Genomic DNA, 23,756 nt, shown 5'->3' with positions numbered 1-23,756 from the left:
TTTATAGACAAAAGTAGCAGCTATCGGTAATTCTCTCAACATCCCACAATTTGTTTACCCACATATATGCATCATTCTCTTTCATCTAAACAAGGCAAGTATACCCCTTGTCTAAGGCCAGTGCCTATTCCTGTGCTCAGAATCCTAGTCCTTTTCTCTTTGAGGATCTATGACTTCTACTTTACTGAATTCTTCTCATCAGTGTTTAAACATGCTAAAGACTCCCCTGTTAATAAACCACTTCATACCTCATTTCTTTTCCAGTTACCCTTCCATCTTTTCTGCTTTACAGTTAAGCTTCTCAAAACAGTTGGATAGTTTGGACCTCTTCATCCTGCAGGTCATTTTCTATTTCCATTCCACAACCCAGTTCATTTTGACTTCTGCAACCCTCATTCTATTGAAATGATTCTAAGGTCACCTTGGTGATGACCTTCCTATCTTGAATCCAGTAGTTATTTCCTAGTCCTCACTACCTCACTTCTCAGTAGCATTTGGTAAAATTTTCTAGTTTCTTATCATTGATACTCTTCCATTGGTGTCTGATTCTACTTTTATGGTTTTACTACTACCTCTGACCATAGCTTCTTAGCCTCCTTTGCAGGCTCATCCTCCTCCTAGCCTTTAAATCTAAGAGTTTCTTTAGGTCCTGTTCTTCTCAGTCTAATTTTTCTTGGACAGTTTCATCCCCACTCTGAACTTTAGTTCCTGATGACTTCCAGATCTCCTCCAAGCTATTTGACATCTCCACTTAGGTATCTCAAAAACATCCCAAACTCAATATGTTTCCTAATAAACTATCCTGTACCTGGTACTCATCATCCAGTTGCAGAAGCTCGAAGGCATTTCCCTTTTTCTCCTGTCACTCAATTGCCAAATCTTACCAGTTTACATTTCTAAATATCCCTTGGTTCTCACTACCTTTCTCCACCTTCACCATGATCTCCCACCAGGATTACTACAGTTGCTGCTGCTACCTATACCCACTTTAGTACCCCTTCAATCTATTCCTCACTCATAAGCCATAAAATACAAACTAATGCTTAACCATTGCAATAGCTTTCCATTCTTAGGATAAAAACTGAGATTCTAAATATGACCTGCAATGCCCTGCATGATCCAGCTTCTGCCTACTCCCAGCCTTATCAGTAACTATCAAACACTGGACTGCCAGTACTGTTTGCTGAATTGATTCAAGTCACACTTCACTGTTTCCCTCTGTCTTGTGCTCTAGCCACACTGGCCTTCTTTCACTTTCTCTAACTTGTCATGTACTGTTTCATCTCAAGGCCTTTGTATGTGCTGTTTCCTGGCTTACAGTGCTTTCCCCCTTTATCTACCACTCATTCTTGAGATCCTAGTTATTATTTCCTCAAAGAACTCTTCCCCGGACTCCAGCTCCCATAATCCCTCATGCTTTTGGTGTATCACACTTTTTTCAGCATGTTTTTCAAGTTTTACTTTGAATTATGTTAATTACAGCATTTGAAAGGGAGGATCTAATTTCACACAAAATAGAAGACTCTAAAATATACACATTAAACTGCTAAAAAATAAATTCAGTGGTGAGAATACAACAGAAGTCCAATTTAGATTCTCAGTATTATCACCATGTGTTTCTTCCAAGCTTATATCTGGAGCTCCTGGAAGTCATTTCGTTCTCTGGTGGAGGGGCAGAAAATCACAGCATGAGAAGGAATTAATTCCTGGATTACTGGCTTCATCACATCCACCCTCTTCACCTCAAAATGGCACAAAAGAAACAATTACCACACCCTTTTGGTTTAAAAGAGGTGTTGATTAACTGGGTTGGAAACAGGTCATGAAGATCTGTCTAAAAGAGTTCTTTTCAAGTGAGTTTGCACACACCATCAAGCAAGGAGCCTCTCGTTAATTAGGGCTAGGAAACCAAGGTTTGATTCTTAGGAAGTCACAATTTCATTCACTCAATATGATTTAAAAAATGCCTACATATCAGCTTCCACATGCAGTCATTTCTAGATAAAAAAGAAACCTGGCATCTCTAGAAGGGCTACCAAGTTCCCCTTCCAAGTGTATAGCTGAAAGGACCGTTTTTGGAACTGGGTTTCTTTTATACCTCTGAAAGGGTAACACTTTAAAGCTGAATTATCTTTAGCCTGGAAATCTAACATCTTTAGCCTGTAAATCTAACATTTAGCAATGCTTGCATCCCAGACATACAGTAAAAGAGACAAATTCGGAAGGTAGCTCTGCTGCAAAATAATGTAAAAGTATTGTACAGTATTTATGCTTGAAATTTCAGTTCCAAACCTAGCGTGTGGCCACTGGCATTGTCATTCTTGCCATCCAGGACAGTTGACAGTGTCATTTTGATACCTGGCTTTAGGGTCTCAGTGTATTCTAAACCTATCGGGTTAGAGTTGTTCACTTAGCCAAGAAGCAGGTGTCAGGGTTGATCAGATACTTGGATATTCCAAAGTGAGTATTTGTATTAGTCTGTTTTCACACTGCTGATAAAGATATACCTGAGACTGGGTAATTTATAAAGGAAAAGGTTTAATGGACTCACAGTTCCACATGGCTGGAGAGGCCTCACCATTATGGTGGAAGGCAAAAGGCATATCTTACATGGTGGCAGGCAAGAGAGAAAATGAGAGCCAAGTGAAAGGAGTTTCCCCTTATAAAACCATCAGATCTCATGAGACGTTCACTACCACGAGAACAGTATGAGGGAAACTGCCTTTGTGATTCAATTATCTACCACCAGGTCCCTCCCCCAACACATGGGAATTATGGGAGCTATAATCCAAAATTAGATTTTGGTGGGGACACAGCCAAACCATATCAGTGTTACTGCTTCCTGCTGTCCCGGTGAAATTGACAGTGGTCTCCACCTTCTTATTCACCTTCTGTTAAATGGAGCCACCAAACTGTCCCATTATTCACATTATTGTGAAATTGAATTCATCAGACTTGTAGCCAATTGCAAAGTTGCTCTAGGTCATTCAGAATTTTGCAGTCTCAAAATTTACCTGGTAACCAGCCAACCCTTGTAACCCAGCACCAGGGTGCCCCAGATTGAAGGCCCAGTGATGTCAAAATCCAGGTTACAGCCCAGGTTGATGTGCTCCTGCTTGTACCTGGTCTTGATTTTAGCATTTTCCCCCCAGTATTAGGTGACAAAGGATGAATGAAGGGTCAGCTTCAGTGCACTTGCAAGCTGCTCTTCCACAGTAATCTCAGTCCTAGTGTGTTGTATGTTTCACTTCATAAACATCAGGCCATACTCAGTTTATCTGTACTTGGTCTCCAGACTGCCTGTCACTTTGGTGGTTTCAGTGTTGGCTGAGCCTAAGCTTACAAATACATTCTCAGTTTGTTTTCAGATCAACTTTTATTAAGCCATATCCATAGCCCTTGGTGAAGACATTCCTGGCAGGTTGCCAAGATTGGCACACTTGGGTGGCACAGCCATCTTCTGCTCAGAGCCCGTGGTGGTAGGGTTGGCGGCAGCTGTGATGGGGGATTCATCAGTGAGGCATGGAGCGGAGCGAGCAGCCAGTGTGTAGTGCTTTTAATGGTGTTTTATTATACACCTCATGAAGTCAGAGTCCAAGTCTGTATTGCTCACCATTGTATCTTTATCACAGTACTTGGCACATAATGTGTTCTCAACAAATACTTGTTGAATGAGCATTGTTGAATCTCCCAGCTCAATTTACTATTAACATAACTAAGAGAAAGGCCTATTATCAGAAGAGACAAATGAACCTGCACATCTAACCTTTGACTTTTTGCCAATGATTTAAAGATGTTTTTCACCCACAATCTCACTAGGTGGTATCTTCTACCCTTAATAGTCATGGATCGGTCAACATCTGAAAGGCCCTATTTGGAGCAAATGACTCTGCCATTCTAGTTTCCACCTAATTTCTAAGTCCTATAGTTCTGCTTAAATATCTCTTGAACCCTTTTCCTTCTCTCCATCTTTATTTTACTAACTTAATCAAACTTTCATCAGCTATTTTATTTTATTTTATTTTTTTGAGATGGAGTCTCGCTCTGTTGCCCAGGCTGGAGTACAATGGCGCTATCTCAGCTCACTGCAACCTTCGCCTCCCAGGTTCAAGCGATTCTTCCGCCTCAGCCACCTGAGTAGCTGGCATTACAGGTGCCCACCACCATGCCTGGCTAATTTTTGTATTTTTCGTAGAGATGGGGTTTCACCATGTTGGTCAGGCTGGTCTCAAACTCCTAACCTCTGGTTAACCACCTGCCTCAGCCTCCCAAAATGCTGGGATTACAGGCATGAGCCACAGCGCCTGGCCCTTTAAACTTTTATCGGCTCTTATACAGATGACAGCAGCAGTGTCCTAACAGCTTTTGTTGTTGTTATACTTAAAATTTTTGTTTGATTTAATTTTTTGAAAAGGAATCCCTTCAGCTCCAGTGCAGGTGCAGAGGCTCAACAGAATGCTTCCTAACAGCTTTTTGTCTTGAGTCTAGACTCCTTTTGATTATTTACGAATTAGCTTAGTTACTTGTAATAAAGACTCTGTTTTCCTTTTCTGGCTATGCCCCACATTCATCTATATATTCACATATTCCACAGATATTTGAGTGACTGCTTTTACCAATTTTTAGTGTAAGCTCTGCAGATACAGAGCTGAATGAGAACTTTCAATCCGTGTTCTCTTGGAACTCAAGTTATGTGAAGGTTAATATAAGACAAGTAATCACAACTGTGATGAATGTTATAAAGAAGAAATGTATCTTGTAATGGAAACATACAGTAGTGAAAACTTTCCTTGTTTGAAGGATGAAGGAGAGCTTCACTGGAAGTGTTTTTGAAGGTGAGACCCAAAGGATGAATTAAAATTAACCAGACAGGCCTGGCATGGTTACTCACACCTATATTCCCAGCACTTTGGGAGGCCAAGGTAGGAGGATTGCCTGAGCTCAGGAGTTCAAGACCAGCCTGGGCAACATAGCAAGACCCCATATCTTAAAANTGGTACCAATCATGGCCTGTTAGGAACCAGGCTACACAGCAGGAGGTGAGTGGTGGGTTAGCAAGCGAAGCTTCATCTGTATTTACAGCCATTCTTGCCAGGTGCAGTGGCTCATGCCTGTAATTCCAGCACTTTGGGAGGCCAAGGTAGGAGGATTGCCTGAGCTCAGGAGTTCAAGACCAGCAAAGAAAAAAAAGCAAAACCCAAAAATAAAAAAAAAAAAAAAAAAAAAGATACATGCAAAAACCAAAATATGCTGGACGTGGTGGCACATGCCTGTAGTCCCAGCTACTCGGGAGGCTGAGGTACGAGGATCGTTTGAGCTCAGAAGATTAAGGCTGCAGTGAGCCATGATCACATCACTGCCATCCAGCCTGTGTGACAGAGCAAGACCCTGTCTCAAATAATAAATAAAATAAACCAGACAAAAGACAGGGGGAAGGTCTGTCCTCCTTTCCTTCAGGTCCTTGCTCAGATGTCACCTTTTTATTAAAGCTTACTTTGATTATCCTATTTAAAATGGTAACCCTTGCTCCCCTTAGACATTCCTTTGCTTTTTTTCCATAGCATGTATCACTTCTCACATGCTATGTAGTTTATTCATTTTATTCTTTATTATCTCTCTCCCCCACTTGAATGTAAGCTCCATAAATCAGGAATTTTTGTCATTGTTACTGTTTTGTACACTGATATAACCAAACACTAAAAATAGTGCCTGATACAATTGATACTCAATAAATATTTGTTGAGTGAAAGGAAGCAAGAAGGAATAGCCCAAGAGCAAATGTATAGAACTTGGCTTTAGAGAGAGAAAGAGCATCTCTAATTGGTAACAGGAAGGAGGGAGGAGTGGATAAGAGCAGAGCTACGTGCTTTTAAAATTTGGCATTGGGAGATTGAGAGAGTTCCTTTTAAATAGCATGTGATGGTTAGTTTTGTGTATCAACGTGGCTAGACTATAGTACTCAGTTATGTAGTCAAACACTAATTTGGGTGTTACTGTGAAGGCATTTTATAGGTATGGCTAACGTCTACGCTTAGTTGACTTTAAATAAAGGAGATTTCTCTTGATGATGTGGATCAGTTGAAAGCCTCAGAGTAAAACTGAGGTTTCTCAAAGAAGAAGAAATTCTGCCTCAAGACTGCAGCATCAGGCTAGGTACAGTGGTTCACATCTGTAATCCAATGCTTCGGGAGGCCAAGGTGGAAAGATTCTTCGAGTTTAGGAGTTCAAGGTTGCAGTGAGCTATGATCTGCACTCCAGCCTGGGCAACAGAGTGAGGCTTTGTCTCTAAAAAAATTAAAATTTAAAAAATTTAAGAAGAAAAAATAAGACTGCATCATTAGCTTCTGCATGAGTTTCCATCACGCCAGCCTGTCCTACATATTTTGGACTTACCAGCCCCCACTATTGTGTTAGCCAATTTCTTAAAATATATCTCTTTATATAAATACATTTATCTTATTAGTTCTGCTTCTCTGGAGAACGCTGATTAATAATACATCATCTCCTTTTTTTCAAATAGAAGGTAAAGTCATCATCTGAGAATAAAGCAGAAGGAAATGGAAGATGAGAGAGTACAAGAGGTTTGAAATACTCATTACCCAGAATGGAAGAGTAACCTGACAAAAGAAACTAGAGTTTTGGGCAGTGTTGAGGGCTCGGTAGAGCTTACTGAACAGAATTCCTTTCTGTCTTTGTCTGAAGAGATTTGATTGTGTTTTTTGTTGGTGGTGGTGGTTTTTGTTTTTTGAGACAAGGTCTTGCTCTGTTACCCAGGCTGGAGTGCGGTGGCACGAACATGGCTTACTGCAGCCTTAACCTCCTAGGCTCAAGTGATCGTCCCACTTCAGTCTCCCAAAGTTTTTGGGATTACAGGAATGAGCCACCACACCCACCTTTTTCTTATTTCAAGTCCTTAAATTTTAAGGCCTAATGTGACTCAAGTACTCTTCCTTGCCCTTTCATGAAGAGTTGTCCATGCTCTTTATTCTTGCCCTCAATGAATCTTTTATCTTATTCACCATTATGTCAAAATGAATAACAGCCAAACACTTAACAATTTTATCAAGTGTCTACTACTTAGCAGTCTCTATTCTAAAGCATTTTGTGTGCATTACATTGATTCACTTAATCCTCACAACAAGGTAGACATTATCTATTATCTTCATTTTCTTTTTTTTTTTGAGACAGAGTCTTGCCTTGTCGCCCAGGCTGGAGTGCAGTGGTGCGATCTTGGCTCACTGCAACTTCCGCCTTTTGGGTTCAGGCGTTTCTCCTGCCTTAGCCTCCTGAGTAGCTGGGATTACAGGTGCATGCCACTATGCCCAGCTAATTTTTTTTTCTTTTGTATCTTTGGTAGAGACAGGGTTTTACCATGTTGGCCAGGCTGGTCTCGAACTCCTGACCTTGTGATTTTCCCCCCTCGGCCTCCCAAAGTGCTGGGATTACAGGCGTGAGCCACTGCTCCCGGCCTGTTATCTTCATTTTCCAAAAAGTGAAACTGAGGTAAAATATCCCATGACTAGTAAGTGGTGAAGTTAGGATTTCAGTCCAGGCAGTCTGACTCCAGAGCCTATCTTCTTACTCACAAATGAAAATTTTTATACATGTATTTTTTTCCTTTAATATTTTCTGATCATGTACTCATGGTACCTAGTATAGGAGCTGGGGATAGAATAGGCAGCAATCAGAATCTCTGCTGCCATGGAGCTTATATTTCTAGTTAGGGGAAATAGTAAGCAAATAAATAATTATATGAAATGGCAATAAGTGCTACGGAAAGAAGTAATGCAGGTAAAGAAGGTAAAGATGTTGGGGAGAGAGTTTCTATTTTCTGTTGGACAGTTAGGGAAGAACTCACTAATAAGGTGGCATTTGAGGAGAGAATTGAAATGAGAGAGTAAGCCTTGAGGGCATCTGGAAGAAGTGTTCACTCTTCTACTGTTCAGCTAGTTGTGTATGCCACTAGTTGTCCCCAGTATCTGTTGTCTCCTTTGTGAAAAGAACCTCTAAATTTTATGTTGGCATATGACCACTGAAAACAAAGATTAGATTTTGTAGCTTTCCTTACAGCTAGGTGTGACCATGTGATTGATGTGCACAGTTGCTAGGCTATGCCCTTAAAGGAAAGGGTATGCCTTCCCCTTTCCTTTTCCCTCCATCTCACTAGATATTTTGGGTCTTTTTATTATAGCATTTGTGTGGGTAGGTAGAAGTTTTAGATCAGGGTCCCCAAAACCCTGGGTCACAGACTGGTACCAATCATGGCCTGTTAGGAACCAGGCTACACAGCAGGAGGTGAGTGGTGGGTTAGCAAGCGAAGCTTCATCTGTATTTACAGCCATTCTCTGTCACTCACATTACCATCTGAGCTCTGCCTCTGTTAGATCAGCAGTGGCATTAGATTCTCATAGGAGCATGAAGCCTATTGTGAATGGCACATGCTAGGTGGCATGCTCCTTATGAAAATCTAATGTCTGATGATCTGTCACTGTCTCCCATCACCCCCCATGGGATTGTGTAGTTGCAGGAAAACAAGCTCAGGGCTCCTACTGATTCTCCATTATGGTGAGTTGTATAATTGTTACATATTACAATATTATAATAAAAAATAAAGTTCACAATAAATGTAATACATCTGAATCATCCTGAAGCCATTACCCCCTTCCCTGGTCCATGGAAAAATTGTCTTCCACTGCACTGGTCCATGGTGCCAAAAAGGTTGCCCTCTAGCCTGGGGACCACTGTTTTAGATGGTCTCCCTAGACTAGAGATTTCCTGCTCCCTAGTATATATCATCCTAGTATACCTTACATATTCCCCATCCTCAATGTTGACTGTGAATATGACAAATTTTACTTATGTGACTAGATTATAATATATGGCATAGTTGACTGTAAGAGAGATTGTCTGGGTGGGCCTGACCTAATCACATGAGCCACACGAGCCCTTTAATAGCAGAATGTTTTCTTTATGGTTGCAGAAGGGGACATCAGAAAAGTTTGAAGGATGAGAAGCATTTGAGGCACTGTTGTTGGCTTGAAAATAGAGGAAGCACATGTCAAGAAAGACAGGTGGCCTCTAAGACATGAGAGTGGCTCCTGGCAAATGGCCATGAAGGAAACAGGGACATCAGTCTTACAGTTGCAAGGTACTGAATCTTGCCAGCAACAATATAGCTTGGAAGTGGATCTCTCTGAGTCCCCACCCCCCAGAGCCGTCAGATGAGTAGTCCAGTCAACATCTTGACTTCAGGCTTATGATACCCTGAGTAGAGAATCCAATCAAGTCATGCTGGACATCTGATCTACAGAACTCTGAGATACTACATAGGTCTTGTTTTTGAGCTGCTTAGTTTGTAATAACTTGTTATGCAGCTGCAGAAAACTTGTGTATTAGTGAGGGTTATCCAGAGAAACAGAACTGATAGGCTGAGAAGTCCCACAGTCTACTGTCTACAAACTACAGAACAAGGAAATCTGGTGGTGTAATTCAATCCAAGTTTGAAGGCCCGAGAACCAGGACACTGATGTCCAAAGATGGAAGATGAATGTCTCAGCTAAAACACCAAATCCACCAGTTGCCTGTTTAAATTCTATTTAGGCAACACATTGTACAATGACCATCCACATTGGTGAGGATGATCTTTACTTAGTCTACCTATTCAAATACTAATCTCTCCAGGATACTCTCAAAGACACACCCAGAAATAATGTTTTACCAGCTATCTGAGAATCTCTTAGCTCAGTCAGGTTGATAAAATTAAACATCACAGCCAGGTGTGATGACTCATGCCTGTAATCCCAGCACTTTAGGCAGCTGAGGTGGGACAATTGCTAGAGGCCAGGAGCTCGAGACTAGGCTGGGCAACATAATGAGATCCTGTCTCTAAGAAAAAAATAAAAATAAATAACAATCGTAACTTGTGGATCTCCTAACTGATACACAAGCAGACAGCACAGCATGTATGTAGGCTGTGAGGTGCGAGTATGTTTGGTGTGATCCAGGCACAGCAGTAGTAGAGTGAATATGGGGAGAGAAGGCTACAGAGGTAGCAGGTAGTTATCAGCAATTTGTAGGCCATCATAGGACTTCAGCTTTCAGCTGAAGGAATTAGATGAGGGGGCATTAGTGAGCTTTGCGCAGAGGAGTGATAGGATCTGCCCATATTTGAAAAACAGCCCTTGCTGCTCTAAAAAGAACAGATTGTCGGGGCAACATTGAGAAGCATGAGAAGAGTTTGAGGCAAGGAGAGCAGTTAGAAGGCTGTGGAAAACCCAGGTGAGAAATGATAGCAGCTTAGACCAAGGTTGTAGTACTTAAGATGGTGAGAAATAGTTGGATTCTGGATATATTCTGAAGGTATAACCAATGGAATTTCCTGAAGGATTACTTGTGGGGGCGGGGAGAGAGAGAGAGAAGAGAGAGAGAGAGAAAGGGGTAGAGAAAGAAGGCATTAGGAAGAGGTCGCAAACGTAACTCCAAGGTTTTGACCTGAGAAACCAGAAAGAAATTTGCCATTGACTCAGGTGGGAAAGACAGTGAAAGGAGTAGGGTTTCTTTCTTTTTTTTTTTTTTTCCTTTAAGTTGCATTTATTTTAATGCTGAATTTACTCCCGTGCCATAAGTTTTTGTTTCTTCAGTTTCATCTGCGATATCTTCTTCTTCTGGGCAACCTCCTTTTCTGGTTTGGGAACAATCTGTTCCTTTTCAGTAAGGATCATCTCAATGTGGCAGGGAGAACTCATGTATGGGTTAATCCCACCATGAGCTCTGTAGGTCCTGCGGTGCATCTTGGGTGCTTTGTCCACTTGGATATGCTCAATGACCAGAGAATCTACATCTAAACCCTTAAGTTCAGCATTACTCTCTGCATTTTTTAGCATGTGCAGCAAAAATTCAGCACTCTTTTTGGGCCACCGACCTAGAGTTCAGCCCCACTGCTTGGCCTGGGCACACCTGCCAACTCCACCATTGTAACGTTGGAATGGTACACACTGTTTCTGTAAAGTGACTTCTTTCAGATACTTCGTGGCTTTTCGTATATGCATGCCGTTGATGGCCTGGGCAGTGTGTTCGTAAAGGGAACACGAAGATTGGAACCTCTTGATTTGCATGACTTTGTAGGGTTCTCCGGATCAAGTGAATAGCGAACCATTTTCACAGATTACCTCAGGCTGCTTAGGGAAAGAGCAGGAGCAGGGTTTCTTTGATAGGGAGAGGGTGGTTAGGAATCTGCTTTTGAGCATTTTGAGATACCTATAAGCTCTCCAAGTGGAGACATTAAGTAGGCAGTTGGATACACTAATCTGGATTTCAGAGGAGAGGTGAGGCTGAATTTCTTTCTTTCTTTTTTTTTTTTTTTTAGACGGAGTTTCGCTGTTGTTACCCAGGCTGGAGTGTGCAATGGCGCGATCTCGGCTCACCGCAACCTCCGCCTCCTGGGTTCAGGCAATTCTCCTGCCTCAGCCTCCTGAGTAGCTGGGATTACAGGCACGTGCCACCATGCCCAGCTAATTTTTTTTGTATTTTTAGTAGAGACGGGGTTTCACCATGTTGACCAGGATGGTCTCGATCTCTTGACCTCGTGATCCACCCGCCTCGGCCTCCCAAAGTGCTGGGATTACAGGATTGAGCCACCGCGCCCGGCTGAATTTCTTTATTTTTAAAATTTTTATCATTCAACTTGATTTTTAAAAATCAGCCGCCTCCATAAGCCCTTCCCCCCGAGACTCCCTCCACCCCCACCGCGTGTGCCAAATAGATGTTGAGCTCCTTGGGATCAAGGATTTTGTTTTGTTTGGTCTTCTTTTGGGGAGGTAGGATGGGGTAGATAGATACGTCGGGGGTGGGGATGGGGGAGTACCAAAGACATTCCAAAGGCCTGGCACTAGTTTAGACACTCAGTGAATGGAAGTAAACACCTGCTTAGGACACCCTCTGGCTTGCTAGTCTCCCGAGTCAACCGTGCTGCTTGTTCAGACCCCGCCTGGTCCTCTACAGGTCCCGGTCCCAGGCAAGCCTCAGCCCACAGGTTAGTCCTGCCCCTCCTGGCTCAGGCTCTGCCCTCGGCCCCGCCCACATCAGACCCTGGCCCCTCCTCTTTCTGGCTCCCCCGGACGCTCGCGGCAAAGACTGGATCCTTCTGGGGCCTTGTAACGGTTCTAACAGCTGGGTGCTGAGTGCGGATGGAGCTGCGGTGACTCCTCGGTTCGGGATCTGTTTCTCTTTGTTCCCCAGGGCCCGCTGTCGCCCCTGCTCTCAGGACCCCCTCCCACAGAGTCCGCCTCCTCTTCCCCCCTCTCCCAGCCCCCTGCTTTGCCCCTGCTTCACGTCTTCCCCTCCCCGCATCCTGACCTCATTTGCTGTGCCTGCTCCTCGGCTTTCTGTCTTCACGACCTCCTTAGCCTGTGGGCGAAGACGTCATGGGACTGGGGCTTTGCTGCCTCTGAGTGACAACCTGTTTCCCCGCTTTTCAGGTGATCGCCAGCCCGAGTGTAGATTCCTTGCTGTGACCGAGGTTCAAAGTGGGCCCTGTCGGTTTGTCAGTTTGCCTCTTCAAGTGATTGCATGTGTGTGTGCCAGTCTCTCTGTATGTGGGTGGCTATGATTAGGGTAAGCCTTGGACTGGGACTCAAGTCTAACTCAAGTCTAAGTTTATTCACTGTTCCAGCAGGCACTCTTCAATGAAACCTCAACAGCAGATCGGGCTCTCTTCCTTTGCCTTGCCTCCTAAACCCCCTAGGTCAGGTGAGGGGGACAGGGTACTGGGAGGTAAGAAGGAACTCTTCTGCAGAGAGGGTTCTCACCTCTGTCTTAGGCCTGCTTCTTATGAGAGTCTTTGGGGAAGCAGTAGGGAGGGCCTGAGGGTCTCAGGAAAGGCTCTCTGCTATTTCCGTGTTCCAGGTCCTTTCTTCCTCCTAACCCCATTGACTCTGACCATCCCCTGCCCAGAGCCTGAAGTCCTTTCTGGCCCCTCTCCTGGGCTGGCCCATGCAGGTGAGGCCAGGTATCTGGCATCCTGGAACTGGCAGTTGGATCCTGAGCTGTGGGCAAGGTCACTTCGACAGCAGTTGAATGCCGTGCTCCTCATGGTCCCGGAGGACAGGAGGGTAGGTTTGTCTTCTGATGAGACATCATCTGATCCCCTTAAGTCTTGGCATTCCATATGTGTCTTGGATAGCAAAGAACAGCCCTTGGTCTCTCAGCAGAAACAGAGGCAGTTCCTGAAGCCAGCGAATGAGTCAGAGCAGCCCACAGTGCTGGAGCTCCTGGTAGCTGAGCTCCGAACTCTGTTCTCAGCTGTGTTGCAGGACAGTAGCCCTGCAGCTTGGTGCTATCTGCATGCAGTACTGGGTCTACTGCCTCCCTATCGTGAGTTGCTAGTTGGTCACCTTGATTTGCTGCCCTTCCTGGAGCAGCTGTACTGCTGGGCACCCTGGGTCCAAACCCATCTCCATCTAGACCTGCTAGGTGCCATTGTCCAGGCCTTTCCTCCAGACAACTCTTTGTTAGACAGTGCTTCCCATGCTGACTGCTATCCCCAGAAGCGGAGGCTCCGTCACAGGCCCCCATGCCCAGCTTGCCCTTTTGTGCACGCCCAGTGGAGCAGGCAGCAAGTAAAAGAGGAGCTGGCCACCTGGCTGCGACCATTGACGTTGCCTGAGCTACAGTGCTGCCTGGGCATCATTGGTGCTGAGGTGGCCCTAGAAGAGGCTGTGTGGCTGGATGGACTTAGTCTCCTTCCCTTGGCACTGGCAACGGACATCCCTGTACAGTATGAAAGCAGTGACACTGACAATGCAGAGGAGGAGCCTGCTGGAAGAAAAGAGACTAGGTAAGTGAGGGACTCGGTCTAGGGCTTGAGCAGAAGAGAAAAAGAAGCTGCATTATGGGTGCCTCTAGGGCCACTTGGATGTTTAGATCCAGCACTCTGCTGATCATAGGGATTAGCCCAGCTCCATGCCAAGCTAATGTGAGGTTGCTTTCCTCTTCCTTTTTCTCTGCAAAAGAAACCCAATGGTCTTAGTGTTAATCCCCATAGAGAAATACAGAAATTAATGAAAATCAGAAGTCAGCTATGAGGCAGCCAAAGCTTTAGAATAACAGCTTGACTTTTCGGTTTCCAGGCTTCTTTCTTGGTTGATGCCAGAAGTCTCCTCAATTCTTTTTCTATAATTCATTCATAATCACTGAACATTGCCTGGGCCTACTGTGAGCTGGTTCCTGGATGCTGGGTCCTTCCCTCAGGGTACCCTAGGGATTGCGTGTCTGAGTGCCCTTCCCACATGTCTTTATAAGTTAAACCAGCTTCCAGGGAGAGTGGAGTTGGTAGCACTACTGGGTAGAATTTCATCTTGACTCTTTCAGAGTCTTCTTCTTGCCCTGCCAATGTGGGCACTTTGGCCCCTTGAGTGGTAGTTTTTTCTTTTTTAAAATATCTGGTTATTAGAGCTCTCTACAGGAATGCCATATCAGAGTTCTGTAGTTTTTGATTTTTTTTTGAAACAGACGTCTCACTCTGTCTCCCAGGCTAGAGTGCAGTGGTGTGATCTTGGCTCACTGCAACCTCTGCCTCCCAGGTTCAAGCGATTCCTTTGCCTCAGCCTCCTGGATACCTGGGATTACAGGCTCATGCCACCACGCCTGGCTAATTTTTGTATTTTTGGTAGAGACAGCATTTTGCCGTGTTGGCCAGGCTAGGTCTCTGATCCGCCTGCCTTGGCCTGCCAAATGCGAGGATTAGAGGCGTGAGCCACCACGCCCAAGCGAGTTCTTTAACTTTAGTCTTGGAATTCTCCTTGTTCCCTGGCCTCATTTTCTAGACAGTGCTTTGCAGCTATCTGTGGTACATTTACTGTTCGGGAAGAAGGCTAGTTTTACTTTTAATTACGCTTGACTTCCTCAGTTTTTGCTGTAGTTTTATGGCTAGGTCAAGTCTTTCCATAAGAGTCCAATGTTAGATAGATAGGCAGGCTCCTGGGGCCCTAATGCAAAGTGGCCAGTGCCATGAATTTATGCTTTAAGTAGCCCCATCAGAATCCTTTCCTTTTTCAAAGAGCTGCACTGTGCCCTGAGTACAAGTTTCCTTTCCTGAGGGAACTTAACTGAATTGGCAATGGGCTGAGATGTTGGGAAGGGGTCAAGTTCTTTGCCCTCACTTTGAACCTGGCAATAAACCTCTGAGGTCTAGCTAATATGGCTAAGTTTGCATTAAGTTCTTCAGGAGTGGCTTCCCAGGCATTCATTCATTCCATAAGTGTTGGATATCTACACTTATTAGGAACTGCAAGATTCTAGACATACAGAAGTGAATGAGACAGACTCAATCCCTTCCCTTGAGGTATTACAGTTGTTAGGGAGATAGATATCATTAAGTTGATAACAAGTAAAATATAATTACAAATTGTAATAAGTGCTATAAAGCAAAAGAATACTGTCTTTTGCCTGGCTGCTCCTTTGGGGGTGGGGGGTGAGAAAGAGAGAGAGAAGGGGAATATAGTTAGGGGAAAGCATGTGTTGGGAGTGTTCAGTTCTAGATTAGATTAACAAAAATATCTTTGCAGGTTAGGAGGTGAAATAGAGTTTTAAGGAGGAGGGAGCAGTCAGTAGTGTTACATGTTAAATGAGACAAGTAAGAAGGATGAAAAATGTTCATTGGATGTAGTAACAGGAAGAGGTTAAGTTTTGTGGGGAGAAAGCTAGATTGTGATGCATTGAGGAGTGAATGGGAGGTGAAGTGGAAATTGTGTTTTAGCAGGGCAGCAGCTTGAAAGAATGTTGCTGTCTGAGTAGGGACTCATTTATTTATTTATTTATTTTGTACAGAGTTTATAGCCCTTAACACAGTGCTTGAGAAGTAGGTGCTCAATAAATATTCGTAGACTAAAATGAATAAATAAATTAAGGTAAAGAGAAGAGTAGATTAAAAATATATAGAAAGAATAAGTGATCCAGAGCACTGATAGAAGAATCAGTCTTACAGAGAAGAAAGGATACTTCTTCCTCCAACACTGGGGGACAGATAGGTGTGTGAAAAGCAACTAAAGTTGAGGGATTTGACTAATGACTGAAAACTTCAGTTTTCTCCAGACAGGGAAGGAGGCAGAGAATGGGATGGAGCTGGGAGCTCGGCAGGGCTGGCATGGGGTTAGGGATGGCAGTTTGAGAGGCCTGAAAGAGGTAGCTGCCTGAGGGCTTGTATGAAGACATCAGAGCAGAATGAGTCCACAGCTGATTGGACACCAGGAACCTATAGAGGAGCAAATGTCCTTGGTTTTGTGATCTTCTGAATATATTATATCATATAGGACTTTGCTGAGAAAATGAACCTGTAACAGCAATATATCATTTAAGATGTCCTGATCCAACACAACAGTTCATCAAGGACATATTTATGAAGGTCATAAACCATATTAGTTTTTTGTTTTTTATCTCAGTCTGTGATTCAGCCTTTCTGGTATAAACCATATGGTTGATATGAACTCTAGGATAGGACTGCACGGTTATCCCTGGGCAAACTTGTGTTGCTCTAAGTTTGGGTCAATTACTGATACTGGTATATTCTGACTGGCTAAGTCTAAGTTAAATCATTTCAGAGGTTGTTTGTTTGTTTTTTGTTTTTTCTGCTCTCAGGTCACCCCAACTAGAAATTATTACCAATTGACTTTTGAGTTATTGATAACTAAGTTCTACACCAATTTTGTTGACCAATATGTAGAAGAGTAAGAAGATGAGTGTACTGGTGCAGGCTTGAGGAGGCCACCACTGGATCTTGGCAGGAAAGGAAAAAATGTGAAGCTAGAGGTTAGGTGATGGTGGGGGAAGAGCAGAAAAAGTGACAGGCATGGAGATCATTCAGGGTTGGAAAGCAGGTATAATAGAATCAAAGATAGAATATTAAATCTGGAAGGCTAAGAAGGTTGACCTGGGATGGAAATCCAGTACTGTGGGCTTATGTAGCAATGAGTTGGGAAAATGAAGTCTTCCCATTATTTGTACACAGTATCATGTAATACTGACTTCATGGTAATTACAATCAATCCAGAATGATTATTTATCAGAAAGGGATGGGTTGCTCACACACATTTGTGTGAATATTGTTGCATGAGCTACTGTATTTGCCCAGTATGTGGTATCTTTGAGTATAGATGGTAGACAGGCTCTGACAATGCCATGTCGGGTCTCCCCAGGCACCTGATCTAGCTCCTCCTTTCACGGGCCAACAGCAGAAAGACCTACCTCTAAGTACTTGACTTTTTTGCTCTGCCTTTTCTTTCCTGACTTTTTGTCATACAGGTCTCAGCTTGACTATGAAGTTCCCAGGGAAGAGGCCTTCCAAAAGAGAAGCACTGGCTTCTCACCTGAGACTTCCTTCCAGAATACCCAGGTGATGACTGTTCTGAACATGGAGAGATACCTGAAGAAGATCCACTTCCTCTATCTCAATGTGGCTCCCAGCCGGTACTTTAGGTGAGAGCTTAAGTCTAAGCCCCTTCTTCCCTCCCTGCCTGGTTTCCTCTTATGCGATCTTCCCCCTCCTTTTTCTCCATGTGCGCACACCTCTCTCTGTCCTTTCTCCACATACTCCTCCTCTGACTCTGGTGTACCCACCTCTCTTCCCTTCTCCTCAGCCTCCTCCTCTCCACTCTGTATCTCCACTTCACTTTCATAGCCTGTTGTCTTACACATCCTTTTCTCATGTTTTGCTCTTTCTTCTTTATCCCAGAATGATGGAAACACGTGTTCATAGTCTGAGAAGTAAATTTTATGGTGATCTCTTCCAACTGCAATGCAAGAATCATGTGTTTGTTTAAATCTTTGCAATGTCAGGGAAACGTTTTTCCAGACGTCTTATTCCTTAGACTGAATCAAAATCTGCATTCTTTTAACTTCTACTCTTTTAATGTCTACCTCCTGGTCTTAGTTTATCTCTGGGGCTGTAAAAAACAAGTCTCCTTCTTCCCCATGACTCAAGAGGCATTTATTCACTTTCTCTCATTACATCCAAATCACACCTACTTTAAAAAATTTATTATTATTATTATTGTTATTATAATTATTATTATTTTGAGGCAAGGTCTCTATCACACAGGCTGGAGTGCAGTGGCACAATCATGGCTCACTGCACACTTCTCTGGCTCAAGTGATCCTCTCACTTCAGCCTCCTGAGTAGCTGGGATTACAGGCATAAGTCACCACACTCTGCTAGTTTTCTAAAATTTATTTTTTGTAGAACGAGGTCTCACTATGTTGCAGGCTGGTCTTGAACTCCTGGGCTTAAGCCTTAGCTTCCCAAATTGCCAGGATTACAGGCATGAGCCACCATGCCCGGCTCAAATCTCACCTATTTTTAAAAGCGCTGTTCAAGTCCATCTCCTCCCAGAAATAATAGTAAAAATTGCCTTTAATCAAACTCTTCAATATATTAGGCACTGTGTTAATCAACTCATGACATGTGTTTCTTAATCCTCATCTACCAGGTAGGTTCTGTTATTATTTCCATATATGAGATGAGTGGACTGATACATAAGAGAGGTTAAGGAATTTATCCAAAGTTACATAATAAGTGGTATAACCAGGACTTAAACCTAGGACGATCTTAATTCAAAAGTTCATGCTCTTAAGCAGTATCTACTATAGCCTCCGAAAGAACCTTATTTCCTGTGCACACTGATCTCTTTCCCTTGAACTTAGGTAGTACTAATGATCAATATTATTCATTCATTTACTGATCAATTCAGTTAATAAATGATCACTGACAGCATCATGCTGGTTATTAATTGATTGTCTCCTGACTCTAATTCTCCTCCTCCCTCTCTGCTTTGTGATACTGGGGCTGAGATTCTGCAAACTTTTTCTCCTTTTTCAGCTGGCCTCCTATTAGGTTTGATTAATGCAGGGTGCTAGGAGACTGGACAGCAAGATAAGAGGAGAAGGGACTTGCTACTTCTTTTGCTTGCTCTTTCTGTCATCATTGCCTCCGCAACGGTCTTTCACCCTGCCAGTAGCTCTTTCTTTTTTCTTTTTTTGAGATGGAGTTTCACTCTTGTTTCCCAGGCTGAAGTGCAATGGCGCGTTCTCAGCTCACTACAACCTCCTTGGTTCAAGCGATTCTTCTGCCTCAACCTCTGAAGTAGCTGGGATGACAGGCATGTGCCACTATGCCCAGCTAATTTTGTATTTTTAGTAGAAACAAGCTTTCTCCATGGTGGTCAGGCTGGTCTCAAACTCTTGACCTCAAATGTTCCACCCACCTCAGCCTCCCAAAGTGCACTGGGCCCAGCAGCACTTTCTGAATCAGCCTCTTCATAACTCTGAGAGGTACCAACACCAGCTGGTAACCCCTTTCCTTCAGAGTTCTTTTTGTTGTTGTTTTCTTTTTTTAAACAGAGTCTTGCTCTGTCACCTAGGCTATAGTACAGTGGCATGAACACAGCTTGCTGCACCCTCCACCTGCTGGGCTCAAGTGACTCTCCCACCTCTGTCTCCCATGTGACTGGCACCACAGGTGCCTACCACCATGCCTGGCTAATTTTTAATTTTTTTGTATATATGGCATCTCACTTTGTTGCTCAGAGTAGTCTCGAACTCCTGGGCTCAAGCTGTCCTCCTTTCTCAGCCTCCCAGTGCGCTGGGATTACAGGCATGAGCCATTGCACCGGCCCCAACAGAGTTCTAAGTCTCAACTCTGCAAGGGCCCTCCAGCCTCTTAGCTTCTTATAATCCAAACCTCTTCCATTTGTTCCTCTAGTTCTGGAGGTGGTTTTGTTTCATTTTGTTTTGTTTTGCCTATAGTTATCTCTGTGCTACCTTAGTGTTCCCCTTTTTCTTTTCTTTTTTTTTTTTTTTTTTTTTTTTTTTTTTTTTTTTTTTTTTTTTTTTTTTTTTTTTTTTTTTTTTTTTTTTTTTTTTTTTTTTTTTTTTTTTTTTTTTTTTTTTTTTGAGATGGAGTCTTGCTCTGTCGCCTAGGCTGGAGTGCAGTGGTGTGATCTTGGCTTACTTCAATCTCTGCCTCCCAGGTTCAACCGATTCTTCTGCCTCAGCCTCCCAAGTAGCTAGGATTACAGGCACCTGCTAATATGTCTGGCTAATTTTTGTATTTTTAGTAGAGACAGGGTTTCACCATATTGTCCAGGCTGGTCTTCCTGGCTTCAAGTGATCCACCCACCTTGGCCTCCCAGGATGCTGGGATTACAAATGTGAGCCATTGTGCCTGGCCCTCTGACATCTTTTTAAAAAACATATTCTCTTTATTAAATTCACTTTGTTGAAATGCCTAGTGCAGTTTCTGTTTTCCTGACTGGACCCTGACTAACACAGCACTTGGTATTATGAGTAGTCCCAGGAAACTATCCTCAAATATAGGATCTTCATTGGCTTCGTAATGTCCTTGGTCTAGACCAGTACTGAATTCCTTGCTAATGGGAAATAGGATACTAGCAATCCATGACACATAGTGGTGTCACAATTAATTAAATTATCACTTGTGGTTGATTGTGATACCGACAGCTAGTGGCTGCTACACTTGACTGTCATGGCTGTAATGATAGTCATGGTAACAATGTGGGTTGGAATGCTTACAAACCATAGTGGAGAGCTTACAGAAAGCAAATGACAAGCTTAGGGCTTTAAACTATCATCATCTGTTATAATCAGAGAAGCGTCACGATCAAAGACAATTAGGCACATAAAGAGACAAGAAACTATTAACCAGAGAACTAAAAAGGCAATGAATGATTACAGAGCCAGGATCTGCCAAAGAAGAAAACCCAGTGCAGTGAGTTCAGCATTTGGTGATGCTTTTCCCCAAACAGAGGCACCTGTCAATTCCAGTAAAGGTAGTTATATGTCAATTTTACTACACATTCCTGAGATACTGAAAAGAGGAGCCACGCTTTCAACAGACTCAGGGAATTAAACGAGCAAAAGTTGCATTCAGGTCCCATACCAAGGAGGAGGTATATTTCTGGTTCTGCTTTACTCCTGTGTTGTAACCATTTGGAGTCTGGAACCAAAGCCTGGGGGATTACATTTTTGGGGTCTCTGATGTATTATACAGATGGTTTCTACATATTATCCAGATAGTTGGCCTAGTTTTTCCAGCTGTTCTCAAGTGGGAATGTTGGTCCAAATTTCTATTACACCATCAATAGAAAGAACTGTTTCATTTTATTTATTTATTTATTTGCCATGTAACAGGTGTTTTTTTAAATGTGTTTGAATTTATCAAATTTTTAATTCATTCTCTCCAGTGTTTGATTCACACTTAGGAGAGAACTTATTCCTTCACCTCCCTTATTCCTCGAGTCTTTGCTCAGCTGTCGCTTCCCCACCCTTACCACCCCATTTAAAATTGCCCTTCCTTCTCCCCTGGCACTGCCAATCTCCTTTTGCCTGCTCTTTTTTCCTTCTCCCTGTTGTTAATTATATTTATCATCTTTCTTCTCTAGTAGAATGAGAGCTCCATCAGGGGAGGGGTTTGGGTTTGTTATGTTTAATGATGTATCCTCAGGGCTTAGAACAGTCTGGCGTAGAGTAGATACTCAGTAATATTTGTTGAATGAATGAGTGAACTAATTGTCCAGATTAGGGACAGATTTGGTGGGGCTAGATATTAAGTTTAGTATAGAACGTAATGAGTTTCAAGTGCATGCAAGACAGAATTTGAGATGTTTTGAAAACAGCTGAATGTTTGGGCCTGGGACTCAGGAAGATATTGATTTGCCCCATCTACCCTCTAGTATCATGTCATACTCCAATTGATTCTGAGGCCTTTGAGAGCAAGGACTACATAGAAGTCATCTTTATGTCCGCATCTCTGACCACAATACTTAAACAGAGGAACAACTTGATAAATGGTTTAACTAAGTTCCATAAAGTCAGGGACTGGATTTTTCTTGCACACTGCTGTATCCTCAGTGACTTACACACTGATTGCCTTAATAAGCATTTGTCGCATGAGTGAATATTCTTCAAAGGAGTAGTGGCTTTTGGGAATGAGAAGAGTGCTCCATAACTCCTGGTCCCACACAGAAAGAGCAGCCTCCGTTAAGCAGGTCATAGGGAAAGGAGTGCCTCTTAAGAAGAGTCAGGGCTCAGTTAAGATAGGCAGCTACATTGTGGGAAGCTAAATGGCCCACTGATTAACGGAGGGGGCATGAGTCAAGTAACCGGTTTTAAGTCCTGTATTCTTCCCTTAACTGTCTTGGACAAAGCGTTAGCTTCTCTTTGTTTCAGTTTTCCTAACTGCAATTTGGGGATATTAGCACTATACTTGATTAACTTTAGTAACTTTGTCAAAAACGAAACAAAGTTTTTACATGACTTGACTTAGTGCATTCATTGTGATATCTATCTAAATATTCTTAAGTCACTTGCTTAACAATGTTTTCTAGAAAGTTGAGAGAGAAAAGAGATAGGTGAGGGTTATTTTATCTCTTAGGCATTATAGGACCGAGGATACAGCTTTTAAAGTGCTAAAAATAAATATAATGCTTAAAACTACTGCTGGCTCTGAGTTATATAAAGAAAACTGAAAAATAAAAATTAATAAATGCTTTATTAAATGTACATAAACATAGCATTATGCTAACTGGTCTACTGTAACTAGATATACCTATTATATCACTACATATATATTGCATTCAATATGGGATATAGGTGCATTTTGCTGAAGTAAGAGAACCCAAGACCAGCTATAATTTTAAGGTGGCTCTGAAGGTGCTTGTCTAGTTCATTAGGTTGCAATTTTCCTCTTTATTTGCCTGTTTCTAGTTTCCCTCTGCTTTTCTTCAATCTCATACTCCACCAAATAACATTCTCTGATTATCTCTGCATGTCTTTCAGTACCCAAGCATATATGTATTTTATCATTTCTAGAATGAGCATTTCACATTTTATCATCTCTAAAATTGTGATAAATCTTAAAATTGATGGAATATCTTATTAGAAGCATTTTTATGTTAGCATTCCATAAGATAATGCTGAAGCTTATGGTTGGTAGTGTCTTAGATTTAATGGGATGTAAGATAACTGGATCTGAAGATATGAACTTGGAACCGGCCAGGTGCTTTTTTCTTTCTTCCCATCTGTCTTTGACTTCAGTTTCTTCTTAATGATATTTGCTTCATCTTTCTAGTTTAAAAATCATTCTTCTCTCTTTCCCCCTTTTTATTCTTTCTTCTGCCTGCCTTCCTGTTCCCCTTTTTCATCTCTTCTATCCTTCTTTGGTCTCCTAAGGTCTGACCAAGTTCTCAGGGCCCTCACTGATCAGAGCTCTTTTTTTTTTTTTCAAAGGCCTTACAGCCTGATGGTGGTGCCACCCGACAAGGTGAATCCCGAGCACTATGTCTTCTCTCCCTTTGGGATCTTGCACATACATCCTGTGGAAGGCAGTGAGACGATGACACTGGGTACCTGGCACCATCACTGTGTTCTCTGGCAGCAGCTCCAGTTAATTCCATTCTTTAAGTATTGCCTCTTACGCAAGTCCTTTACCTGGTAGGTGATGATGGATATGTGATTTGGGGGGAAATGGATGACAGTAACAGCATATTATCACTGACCTCTAATTTCTAGCTGGAAGAAGAATGTGAGATTGCAGGGGCTGCATCGACTCCGGAATTTCCTAGAGAATCATCTGCTCTTGGCTGTGCCCCACTTTGGAGCTGGGCTACTCCATATTAGCAGGTGAGATATTAAAAACACAACTTCATTGAGTTTTTCAAAATTCGTTTTACTTTTTTTTTTTTTTTTTT

General features: G+C 42.7%; 1 protein-coding gene and 2 pseudogenes across 2 annotated transcripts in view; 1 reads left to right on the top strand and 2 right to left on the bottom strand.

Annotated features, from left to right (window-relative positions):
• Positions 1-765: 765 nt before the first annotated feature.
• LOC108288332 lies at positions 766-3,457 on the bottom strand (annotated as a pseudogene). Its single transcript, XR_001818672.2, has 2 exons — positions 2,826-3,457; positions 766-2,460 (listed from the first exon to the last, which is right to left on the bottom strand). The product of XR_001818672.2 is annotated as a voltage-dependent anion-selective channel protein 1-like (transcript).
• Positions 3,458-10,313: 6,856 nt separating this feature from the next.
• LOC108288328 lies at positions 10,314-11,368 on the bottom strand (annotated as a pseudogene).
• Positions 11,369-12,344: 976 nt separating this feature from the next.
• DNHD1 (dynein heavy chain domain 1) overlaps positions 12,345-23,756 on the top strand; it is a 76,571-nt gene continuing 65,159 nt past the window's right edge. The window contains 4 exon segments of the mRNA XM_017507225.2: positions 12,345-13,834; positions 17,296-17,469; positions 23,296-23,499; positions 23,578-23,688. Coding sequence (XP_017362714.1) covers positions 12,684-13,834; positions 17,296-17,469; positions 23,296-23,499; positions 23,578-23,688 — 1,640 coding nt within the window. The 5' untranslated portion in view covers positions 12,345-12,683.

Source organism: Cebus imitator, unplaced genomic scaffold (genome assembly GCF_001604975.1).
Source record: "Cebus imitator isolate Cc_AM_T3 unplaced genomic scaffold, Cebus_imitator-1.0 Scaffold370, whole genome shotgun sequence".
Classification (NCBI taxonomy): domain Eukaryota; kingdom Metazoa; phylum Chordata; class Mammalia; order Primates; family Cebidae; genus Cebus; species Cebus imitator.
Note: the sequence above shows the minus strand (reverse complement) of the source record. Positions and strands in the feature narration are given on the sequence as shown.